Below are 12,728 nucleotides of genomic sequence, written 5' to 3' on the forward strand. Positions count from 1 at the left end.
TCCCTCCCTCTCTCTCTCTCTCTCTCTCTCTCTCTCTCTCTTTCTTTCTTTCTTTCTTTCTTTCTTTCTTTCTTTCTTTCTGAGACAGGGTTTCTCTGTGTAGCCCTGGCTGTCCTGGAACTCACCCTATAGACCAGGCTAGCCCCAAATTCAGAGATCCACTTGCCTCGGTCTCCCTAGTGCTAAGATTAAAGGTATGTGCAATGTTAATTTTTATTTTATGTGTATTAGTATTTTGTCTGCATATATGTCTGTCTGAAGGTATTGAATCCCCCTAGAACTGAAGTTATAGGCAGGTGTGAGCTGTCATGTGGTGCTGGGTATCGAACCCTGGTTCTTTGGAAGACCAACCAGTGCTCTTAACCACCGAGCCATCTCTCCAGCCCTCCATTTTCAACTATAAGATGATCTGAAGATCACTGCAGTCCACGGCCCTGAATGGCATCACATGAAGACCACATTAATTCTGTGAGCCCAGAGTCCTTGGAGAACCTGGCCCTCACTCACATGCAGGCTTCCCCAGTTCTGTTTACTGTCAACTTGCAAACTGTTCCCAATTCAAGATATATCCTTCTGGGGCTGGAGAGATGGCTCAGCAGGTAAGAACACTGACTGCTCTTCCGGAGGTCCTGAGTTCAAATCCCAACAACTACATGGAGGCTCAAAACCATATGTAATGAGATCTGATGCCCTCTTCTGGGGTATCTGAAGACAGCTACAGTTGTACTTATAGATAATAAATAAATAAACTTTAAGATATATCCTTCTTTGAAGCTGATACCCATGCCCCCAAAACCTCACCGTCTGTTAGGCTTTAGAGGGCAGTCTCAGGGGAATACTAGGGTCACAGATGTTGTAAAACACAAGGCCAAGTAACATGGCTTCTGAGATGCCCAGATTATCCCGGCAGAAGAGGGACAATTCACACACTGGCTTGCACATTCTTACTTCATGCCAGGGCTTCTCCCACTCCACCAGATGTGTAACCACTGCTGACCATGTTGCCTACTAGAGAGCACAGGGACAGATAACTTAGCAAGGTGAAGCAGCCATGGGGTGGGTGGAGGTGGGGTCAGAAGAAAGGAAACTTCCTTCATCGGGGCCACGATTGGCCGACTGAGTTTTTGGTGACCTCTTTGTACCTCTGGGGGCTTCCTAACTGCTCTACACACCTCATGGGTCCACTGTAACACCTTTAAGCAAGGCTGACGGGCATCTCTTGTTTTCTGCTCTCCCTGGCCTGATGCAGCTGCTCCAGTGGCCATACCTGATGATCATGCTAAAGACAGAGCAAGAAGTTTCCCTAGTCTTATTTAATGTGTGGGCAGAATCGGAAGACCATTTTAAAACAAGGATGATTTGGGAGATAGATAGGACCATCCCTCAGGCTGTTTGGGGAATACTATCCTCTTTTTGGAAGTACAGGTTTGTAGTAGGATAATTTCAGCTTTTCTTCCTTCTTGGTTTTTCCCAAGAACCATTCCCATGCTCTCAAATGCACCCCTGAGCACTGTGGAATGGCTCCTGAACAAATCTCCATCTTTTCATGTCAAATCTCCACACGCCATTGATATTGGTACCTAAGAGGTGCCCGGCAATCTTACGATGATGTACGTTGTGTCGGGATGGTGCTTAGCACGGAAAAACCGAAACCTGGGCTGAAACTGTTTGCTAAATGGAAGCCACGTGGCCGCAGCCAGGGTGGGAGCCAGCCACTTTGTGCTTCGTTCTTCAATAAACTATCTGAGGGCCAAGAGGAGGTGCTTGCAGGGCAGTGTCTGAGGTGTGAGCTGTCCTGTATGTATTGCTTCTGAGAATAATTTGTGTCACCTTGTGATAAAAACCAGCAGATGAAAAAGTATCTCATCTATAATTTCCAACACTCAGAAAAAGGGGGTGGGGGGCGCTAGCGATGGACAATTTCAGTGGGTGGGTCTCCTCTTTCTTCCTGACCTTATTTCTCACAGATATGAATCCCTTGGGTCATCCTGAGTAATTTTATCCACAGCGTTGGTGGCACACCAGGCTCTCCGTCTTCCGGGAAGTACTTCCCCTACGAAAACTGCTGGGTTGGGGCATCCAAGGACAGCCAACCGCTTCCTTCTGATGGAGCCACACAGTGTCATCAGGCAAGGAGAAAGAGGTACAGAAAGAACCCGCTGGACTGCCAGAGGAGACCGGATATAGGGGTAGGGGGTAGGGAGGGGGAGAGACAAGAGATGAGAGACAGGGGTGGGGATGGGAGGGGGTTGGGGATGGGGTGTTGGGGGTAGTTAAGCAAACAGGGAAACAGGTGTCTGAGCTACCAGCTGTTTACCTTGCACGGTGAGGTAGGCTGCACTTTCCACGGCCCCCTTCTGGTTGGTGGCTCGGCACCTATAGACACCCTCATCCTCCTCTGTGACTCTTTCAATAAACAGCGTGCTGTTTCCCGGTCCTAAAATAATTCCTGGGGAGCGAGAGATGTTTACATTAGCAGGTCTGGAGGACAAACCCAAACAGCCTTCAGGAAGCCTAGTGCCTTCCTCTCACAGGCTCCCGGAAGTGGTTCTGAGCCCGATTTAACCCCAGATGGGGTCTTTTGCTCATTCTCCGCAGGGCTGACCAGCATGTCTGTCCAATCATGCGGGGAGCCAAGCACCCTGCAGTCCCCAGACCAGAGCTTGATGCTTCCAAACACTCAGAAGTTGATGCCTTGTCCCCATCACACAGAGAAAATGGAGACTCCCCATTATTAAGCAACACGATCAAGAACAGCTTAACGCAGCTTAACCCATAGCACAGTTGTGGCATAGGGCCTGATGAGGTGGTGCAGCCTGGCAGAAAAGAGTGTGGCAGGCTGTTTGAAGCCACACCTTAGCCTATAGGCAGATCACTTACTCAATCTATGTTTTGTTTTCCCTAGTCTTCATATAAAATGAAAGCAGTTCCCATTCAAAGCACGGGTATTGTGGTAGTGAGTGCTCAGTAGATGTAAGTACTTAATACTCAGTACTACATAGACTGCCATGAATTTTCAGACCCCTGAAAAGCTTTGAGACACAGAGGCCTCTACCGAGTACTGTCACCAAGTGTTTACTAGGTATTTGTTCTCCCATTAGTGTGAGTCTGGGGAACAGACAGTTAACAAGAATGCCAGTGAGCACCTAGGGAGGGGTGCGTAGAGGCAGAGGTGGGCCTTGAGTTGAAGCTTGAGGGACTGTCAGAGGTGAACCGAGAAAGCAAGGAATGAGATAAGAGGCGATAGTGAGCACACACTGAGGGCTTGTCCTGGAGAGGAAGTCAGTGTCCCTGACCACATTCGAAAACAGGAAGATGGGATAGATACACAGATAGGTAGACACACAGACAGACTGACAGACAGACACAGAGAGGTGGGTGATGGATGACAGGCAAATTATAGACAAACAGATCAATAGATGATAGATGATAGATTGATAGATGATAGGTAGATAGACAGACAGGTAGATAGATGGATGATAGATCAATAGATCAATAGATAGATAAGCAGGTAGATAGGTAGATAAATGATAGGTAGATTATAGATAGATAGATAAGTAGATGGATGGATGGATGGATGGATAAATAGGCAGAAAGACAGGTAGATAGATGGACGGTAGATAAATAGATGGTAGAAGAGCTAAATACCAACCCTTCACATTGCCTTATTATTTATCTCTCTGCTCCACCCCATTTAAACCCAGGGATTTTATACAAACATTCAACCACTGAGCATCCACTTGCCCCTTTAATCTTTTTTTTTTAATAGACTTTTAAAAAGGTAATTTGTTTGCTCAGATGAAAAATATTTACGTGCCAGAGGGTTAGATACAGACAGTGGCAGACTAATGCCATCCTTGCCTACAAAGGGCTCCCTTCTTGTTTCTAGTGAAGCCTATGAGGAGAGCAGGCTTGCTTGAGAGGCTGCAGTGAAGGTGGCGCTAAGGAGGGCGATTGTTGCAGACAGGGCAGTCTAAATGGAACGGCTCTTCTAATTGGGGGACCTAGAGAGTGGGGAGAGACAAGCCTCTGATGGGTTGGCAGATGGCATCACAGGCAGAGTGAGTAGCAGATGAGAATGAGCCCACGTGAGAAATAAGGGGCTGAAGAGGTGTCTCCATGCTTAAGAGCACGTTATTCTTGCAGAGGACCTGGGTTCTGTTCCCAGAACTCCCATGATACATCACAATCATCTGTGACTCCAGCTCCAAGGGGGAACCAACGCCTTCTTCTGACCGTTGTGGGCACCGGGCATGCATGTCATACATGTGCATACAGGCAGACAGACACTCATACACATGAAGCAATCTGAAGAAGAGGAAGAGTGGTGGCGAGGAGGAGCAAGACCTCTGCAGCTCAGTACTGAGTACCAAGTACTCGGGAAGCAAGCAGAGGAAAGAAGCGGCCAGGACACCTATCCTGACCTCTTCCCAAGCATCGTAACAATTTAGGGTTAGAGAGATGGCCCTGCAGCTAAGAGTACTTGTTGTGCTTGCAGGGGGTCTGGGTTGAATTCACAGTACGCACATCAGGCAGCTCGTAAGTGCCTGTCACTCCAGGAGATCCCATGCCCTCTTCCAAGTCCACTCAGGTACACGTACATACATATAAAATAATATGTATTTAGATAGACAGACAGGTAGATAAATGATAGATAGACAGGTTGATGATTGATAGATAGATAGATAGATAGATAGATAGATAGATAAGTAGATAGATGGATGGATAGGTAGGCAGACAGACAGATAGATAGATGGATGATAAGTAAATCTGTTGGCAAGCTGAGTGTGGTAGCACACCCCTGTAACCCTTACAAGTCTAAGTGGAGACAGCAAGGTTAGCCTCAGCTATCCAGTGAGCTTGAGGCCAACCTGTGCTACATGGCTCTGTCTCAGAAACAAAACCAAGCCAACCAACAAAACCACCATAAACCAAAACAACCCACTGTGAGATGAGCTGGGGGTGTGGCTTGGTGCTAGAGTGCTTTCCCCAAATGAGCAAGGAAGGTCCTAGAGTCCCTCCCTGGTAGCACAAGAAGAAAGAGGGAGAGAGAGAGAGAGAGAGAGAGAGAGAGAGAGAGAGAGAGAGAGAGAAGCCATTAATCATTATAAGATGGCACGGCAGCAGGCAGACATGGAAAAGAGGGTGGCTGGTTTGGGGGTTTTCTACTGAAAGGCTTGAACTAGAGTTCTGATGCCACAAGTGGTGATCAACTTCAGGGTTTCTCTGAAGAATCAACTGGCTTGCTTCTGGATTGGGCTGCAGTATGAGGGGAGGGGCGATGGAAGGCTGATGTCTTAAGCCAATGGTGTAGACAACTGGGATGTGGAGCATCTGGAGATGAAGAAGATTATGGGGGAGCCGAATGAAGGTGGTGGTCGAGAATTCTGTTCAAGATGGCTACTGCATATCCAAAGAGTGGATTCATCTGGGGCACAGAGAGAGGGCGGGACCTGAAGAAACCCCGTGGGCGATAGATGAAGACTGTGGGCTCCGTTAGTCCAAGAAAGGCGAGTGAGTGGCCACAGCCTGAGCGGTGGAGATCGGCCAAGTGGAAGAAAAAAAAAAAAGAGAGAGAGAGAGAGAGAGCACAAGAGGTGACAAGAAAACCGGGAGGTTTCTGGAAGCGACAAAAGACATTTTCACAGGAGAGAGCACGCAGCACTGAGGAAGGAAGCTAACCGCCTACTTTAATGGAGGAAAACCTGACAAGGACACGGAAACAGACAGGGCGGTGCCCAATGGGGGCAGTGAGGAGTTTCCTTCCGTGCAAGAGCCTACAGAGCAACGTGGCTGGAGAGGAGACTTTTAAGATTTTACTTATTTTCATTTTATGTGCGTAAGCATGTGGCCTGCACGTCTGTCTGTGCACCATGCATATGCGGTGGGTGCACATAGAGGCCAGAAGCAGGTGTTGGACTCCCCTGGAACTGCAGATGTAGATGGTTGTGAGCTGCTATGTGGGTGCTGGAACTTTAATCTGGGTTCTCTGCGAGAGCAGCCAGAGTTCTTAAGCAATAAGGCATCTCTTCAGCACAAGAAGGGAACTTTAAAGAACAATTTTATTTTTCTGTTTTTAATTGTGTGTGTGTGTGTGTGGTTGTACATGAGTTCAGATGCCCATGGAGGCCAGAGACATCAGATCCTTTGGAACTAGGGACACGGCTGACTAGTGTGGGTCCTGGGAATCGAACTCTGGTCCTCTTGAAAAGCCGTTCCTATTCTTAACTACTGAGCCATCTCCCCAGCCCAGGAATTCCTTCTTACGATGCAAAGCTTTATAGCATTTTTTATGCGCTGGTAGAAGTAATTTGGGAGAGAGGGAGGGAGAGAGGGAGGGAGAGACAGAGGGTGTGGTTCCTAAATCCAGAACTTTCCAAGAAGTAAGAAGAGTAGGATTCCAAGGTCAAGGTGACCTGGGAGGGAGCTGGCAGCCTGTTCCTGTTTTCTTCCTTTCTTCCTTTTCACCAGAGACGGGCTTTTGCTATGTAGCCAAGGCTGTCCTGGAACTCACCAACCTTCTACCTTTACCTCCCAACTGCTGGAATTATATAACCCTCTCATATCTCCCTACTTTACTTTGCTCCATCTCAACCTCATATCTTGTTTGTTTAATTATTATTATTGTTACACATACACAAATACACAATTATATATATAAGTGAACAAATATGTTAATACAACCTGCTGAGTATATCCATATATATATGTTTTTAGGGCTGACCAATTGGCATTAGATAATCAATTAGGTTGCTCATCTCTGAGGAAGGCTAACTCTGTCTTTCCAAGGAGTGTGGTTCATTGCCTGTAACTCTTCACTGGGGTTGGGGGTGGAAGGTGGGGCCCCCTGAGATTTTTCCCATCCACATTGGCATGTCAACTGGTATAGTCATTGTCATTTTCTCGATTAATGATTGACATGGCCCTGACTTGTCTAAGGAGGCAGGCTGAACAAGCCAGTAAGCAACATCCGTCCCTAGTCTCTGCTTCAGTCCCTGCCTTGGCGTCCCTCAATGCCAGACAATGACCTGTGAGCCACATAAATTCTCTCCTCCGCACTTGGTTTTGGTCAGTGTTTTCTCACATCAGTGGAGATGGAAACTAGGACAATCGATTCATGTTGTACTGGAAGTGAACAATGGTACATGATTTCATCGTTCTCACCAGGATTGAGCTGCGTTATCATGTAAAACAAGACACACAAACCAAAACTATCCCTCCCACTGCTGTGAAATGACTGCTGCTTAATGTGCACCCTCTTACCATTCTTTCCTGTGTGTGCATGTGTGTGTGCATGTGTGTGGGTGTGTATGTGTGCCTGTGTGCATGTGTATGTGTATTGTGTGTGCATTGTATGTGCATGTGTATGTGTGCTTGTGTGTGTGCATGTGTGTGTGCACTGTGTGTGCATGTGTGCGCGCAAGTGTGTGTATGTGCGTGTGTGTGTGTGTGTGTATGTGTGATCCCTGCTTCCAAAAGCCCTGTTTTTTGAATGACTGGCAGATGAAGGGGAACTCTGAAGTCAGGGGTAGTTCTGATCAGAGCTTGGAGGAAGAGGGTCCTGAAGATGTCTGACTGTGGAAATGACATCATGCCAATGGCATGCAGGGAAGTTTAGTCTCGCAGAAGGCAGGATGGGGCTGGAATGAGGAAAGAACAGCATGGGGCAGTCCGGCTCCCTACTGGAAATTCAGGCAAGGAATGGTGAGACCCACACCTCCCGCCACCCCCAGCCTGGATGGGAGGATAGGAAGCTAGGGGGGGAGAAGAAATGGAAATACACACTGGGAAGACATATGTGCAGGGATTGGCTCAAGCAACAATGTAGGGAGAAGAGCCCAAGGGGACACCTTCAGCCTCCATGAAAGGCAATGTGCCTTCCTCACAGAGCTCTCCCTAGGACTGGCTGAGTCCTCGGAGTCACTCACTCTGAGGATGTTTTTCTCTCTGTAAAATAAGAGGAGCACCTGCTTTGCATCAGGAACAGGGAAAATAAATACGAACGAAGTCCCGGCGGCGGAAGGTTTGATGGCTGCGAGCTTTTTCCTTATTTGGTTTTCTGTCTTTGAGTTTTCCTTTGGAGAAAGGTGTGTGGTGGGAGGGGAGGAAATGATCTTTACCACATAGACAGCTAAGCGCTGTGGTGTTATTTTATTTATTTATTTATTTATTTATTTATTTATTGGAGGGGGAGGGAACAGGGTCTCACTATGTAGCCCTTGCCCTTGTCCTGGAACTCACTTTGTAGACCAGGCTGGCCTCGAACTCAGAAATCCACTGTTGAGAATTGCTTCTAGTGCTTTGTCTTATTGCGGCTCCCAAAAGCCGCACTTCAGACCTGAGGGTTCCTGACCCCAGCTGGCTTCAATTGATAATAAAGAATTGCCATCCAGCCAGCGGCTGGGCAGAGAGACAGGGCAGGACTTTCAGATTGCCTAGGCAAGGGACCAAGGGAGAGAGGAGAATTGCCTTGACTCAGAGGCAGAGGGATGAGATTTAAGGGCTGCAAATTCTGTATTAGTCAGGGTTCTCTAGAGTCACAGAACTTATGGATAGTCTCTATATAGTAAAAGAATTTATTGATGACTTACAGTCGGCAGCCCAATTCCCAACAATGGTTCAGTCGCAGCTGTGAATGGAAGTTCAAGGATCTAGCAGTTACTCAGTCTCACACGGCAAGCAGGCGAAGGAGCAAGAGCTAGACTCCCTTCTTCCAATGTCCTTATATTGTCTCCAGCAGAAGGTGTAGCCCAGATTAAAGGTGTGTTCCACCACACCTTTAATCCCAGATGAAAGGTGTAGCCCGATTAAATCTCCCTTAAACTCGGAGATTTAATCTTCTGGAATCCATAGCCACTATGGCTCAAGATCTCCATACCAAGATCCAGATAAGGATCTCCAAGCCCCTCTCTCTCAATCTCTCTCTCTCTCTGTGTTGTGTGTGTGTGTGTGTGTGTCTTTCACTCTTGAATCCAGAGAGCCCTTGGGTAGGTGCAGCAGACCCACCAAGAACCAAAGCACTTTAGCTAATTCACTGCTACAATCCACCTGCCTCTGCCTCCTGAGTACGGGGATTAAAGGCACGTGTGGCCATGCTCACCTGAGTGTTAATTATTGAATAAAATATTCTTTCCCTCTGAATTATGGTACCAGTTCTGAGATTGCAAGTTTCTATATATTTATGGTTCTGTTTCTGGGCTCTCTACCCTTTCAAGAACCCATTTGTCCATCTCTGAACCACAGCATTTAAATAATGAAGCTTCCTAACACATCTTTTAAAAAGACTTATTTTGATTTATTTTTATTTCATGTGTATGGATCTTTCTTTCTTTCTTCTTAGTGTGTGTGTTCTTTTATGTCATTGAATGTTTTCTTTTTAAGTAACTTGCTAAGTTAAAAAAAATGATTTATTTTATGTATGTGAGTACACTGTAGCTGTCTTCAGACACACCAGAAGAGGGCATCAGATCCCATTACAGATGGTTGTGAGCCACCACGTGGTTGCTGGGAATTGAACTCAGAACCTGTGGAAGAGCAGTCAGTGCTCTTAACCGCTGAGCCAGCTCTCCAGCCCAAGAACTTGCTTTTAAAGTTAAATTTATTTCTAGCTACACAGAGATTTTTATTTTATTTTTTGTTTATGTGTATTTTGCCTGCATGTATGTTCTATACATTACATGTGTACAGCTAGAGGCTAGAAGAGGGCACCAAATGCCCGGAAACTAGAGTTACAGACAACTGTGAGCTGCCATGTGGGTATTGGGAATAGAGCCCAGGTGCTCTGCAAGAGCTGCCAGTGCTCCTAAGCCATGAGCCATTTCCCCAGCCCCAGCTGTCTGTCATGCACATTCATATTAGGTTCTCTGAGGGGTTTGCTGAATTCTCTTTCTCCTGTGGACATGAGTATTAGAAGCAGCAACAGACTCACTTGTGAATAGATGTAGTGGTTTGAATAGGTTTGGCCCCCACAGACTCATGTGTTTGAATGCTTAGATCACAGAGAATGGCACTATTAGGAGGTGTGGCCTTGTTAGAGTAGGTGTGGCCTTGTTGGAGGAAGTGTGTCACTGTGGAGGTGGGCTTTGAGGTCTCCTATGCTCAAGCTACACCCAGTGTGGTATAGAAGTCTCCTTCTGCTGCCTGAGAGTCAAGATGTAGAACTCTCAGCTCCTCCAGCACCATGTCTGCCTGCAGGCTGCCATGCTTCCCGCCATGATGATAACAGACTGAACCTCTGAAACTGTAAGCCAGCCCCAATTAAATGTTGTCCTTTATAAAAGTTGCTTTGGTTGTGGTGTCTGTTCACAGCAATGGAGACCCTAACTAAGATAACAGGCGGCTGCGCTTTCTGTTGATGCGGTCATTACCACCAGGAGGATGGCTCAAGTCCTTTCATGCACTTGCTTATTTATATCAGACAACCAATAGATTGTATTTTCACCCACTGAACACACACTCACCCCATCCCTACACACAGGGAAGATGCGTTAATAATAATAATAGTATTATTTACTTCTCTTTTCTATTATTTGATTTATTTTCCCTCACTTATTTACCGAAGGCAGTAGTGTCTCACATGCTGCGGTCACAGGACAAACTTACTTCTCTCCTCTACCATAGAGGCCCCAGGAATTGAACTCAGGTTGTTAGGCTTGGTGGCAAGCTCCCTTACCAGCTTAGCCATGTAGCCGGCCCAGATTTCTCTTTACTATAAGCTCCTGCATCAGGTTGGACAAACAGGGAACAGAGCAGGAGTTACAGACATCGTTACCTACAGTGCACACCCATGGGCCCTGGGGATGTGATTCTAGGATTGTCTTTTTAAATTTTAAAGAAAATTGAAATCTGAATTTCTTTTTTTTTTAATGTTCAAACTGGCATGTACCCCACCCCCCCCCTTTTTAATGTTTGCAAACACGTCCACTTAGTACATTTACTGTGAGGGCCATATGCTGCACAGATCAGACGTAGCTCTGTGAGGATACTACCCATGGGTAAGCTTTAGATTCTAGTTAATCAAGGACCCGCATGACCTGGCCCTGTCTGTCTTCCAGCTTCAGGCTCTGTTATCTCCCGTAAAAGGACCCCTGGCCTTCTGGAGTCTTGGATCTTTTTGCAGTTCTTGACAAACTGCAAGGGTTTCCCACAAGCTGTTTGCTTGACTAATGCTTACTTGGGTTTTTTGTTTGTTTTGTTTTGTTGAATAGTTAGTTTCTGGAGCAGCCACATTTGCAAACACCTCATGGTGCTCTCTCAACCCCTGCTGTGTTACTGCAGTCACCCATGCCTGCCCCACTCTGCGGTGTGCTGGTTTTTGCAGTCATATAGTGGACTTTTTTTTTTTTAATTTCACCTGCTCCTGGAGAACAGTAACTCTGCCTAAACTTTCTGAGTCTCCAGTGTCTAGTGCTGTGCCAAATAGCCAGCTGGCCTCCAGCAACTGGGGAGTGACAAAATTCTCGAAGACCCTGGGCAAAGGAGTGCTATGTAGAGGAGGGGCAGCTTTGTGGTTCTTGTGAGCCTTATCTTATGAAGATAAGGTTACACCAGTTCGGACTCTGTATGAGGTAGCGCACCACATGCGCTTGCCAAGTTCTCCGAATCTAGAATGTTTATACCACTCAGTTTTATCATCCTAAAGTTCAAACATGCCCAGCTTCCTGCAGCAAAGAAATAATTCAGGTGACTGTGTAGGTGTTGGTAGCCCCAAGGTGACAAGTGAAGCTTCACCATAGGCTGTTTTTGTGGGAATCTGTCCTGAACCCTGAAGGCTATGACTATGATACTCAGCGTCAGACCCCCGGGACTTGCTGAGTCGGTTGGCCGGTTGATCAGCTTGCGATCAAGTGACCTGCATTTATCCGAGGGCTGCAGTCTACATTTTAAATGTGTCCAGCTATTCTAGTATTTGGTATTTCCAAGGGACTTTGCAAATTATTCATTTTTTCCATTTATGCCTTAAGGTAACAATCACAGTGTTTTGTGTATGATGAGGACTATATTGTCTTAGAAAAAGGACAGTATTTTAATACGACCCACTAAACCTGTAGAGTTTTTGATTCGCATGTCTGGTTAAATAAAAGCATAACTGTGTTTAAGCTTTCTGCTCCTCCCACACAAACGTCTCTGCTTTTCTAACTGGTTTGTCAGTCTGAACAGTGGCTGCTCTCTTGTCCTGGGACCATCTCTATACTTCATATAGGGGCTATGCAGTCGAGTTTAGCTAAGCTTATCTTCATTATTAGAGTTCTTTTCTTTATTTTTAAGACTGTTTATTGTTTAATTGTGTGTGTGTGGTGTGTGTGTGGTGTGTGTGTGTGCGTGTGTGCACGCGGCGTGTGTTTGTTCACTAAGTGCGGGTTCCATGGAGACCAGAAGAGGGCATCAGATCCCCTGGAACATTTGTGAGCCACCACATCAGTGTTGGGAGCTGAACACACATCTGTACTTTATAAGCATATGTGGAAACTCCTGGCCAATAAATGCTCATGTTCACAGTTGCCATAGCCTACCTGGAAGGTTAAAGTTCTACCACAAGACATACCTGTCTACCTACAGTGATTCTTCTAGTTCCTATTTTAAAACAGGGAAATACATGCCGGGCGTGGTGGCGCATGCCTTTAGTCCCAGTAGGAGGCAGAGGCAGGCGGATTTCTGAGTTCGAGGCCAGCCTGGTCTACAAAGTGAGTGCCAGGACAGCCAGGGCTACACAGAGAAACCCTGTCTCG

At 46.5% G+C, this 12,728-nt stretch overlaps 1 protein-coding gene across 1 annotated transcript in view; it reads right to left on the minus strand.

The window, feature by feature from the left end:
* Positions 1 to 12,728, minus strand: part of Flt1 (fms related tyrosine kinase 1) — a 163,535-nt gene that overhangs the window by 49,428 nt on the left and 101,379 nt on the right. Inside the window, exon 15 of the mRNA XM_021162004.2 lies at positions 2,318 to 2,449. Coding sequence (XP_021017663.1) covers positions 2,318 to 2,449 — 132 coding nt within the window. The remainder of the gene's footprint in view (positions 1 to 2,317; positions 2,450 to 12,728) is intronic.

Source organism: Mus caroli, chromosome 5, assembly GCF_900094665.2.
Source record: "Mus caroli chromosome 5, CAROLI_EIJ_v1.1, whole genome shotgun sequence".
NCBI lineage: Eukaryota > Metazoa > Chordata > Mammalia > Rodentia > Muridae > Mus > Mus caroli.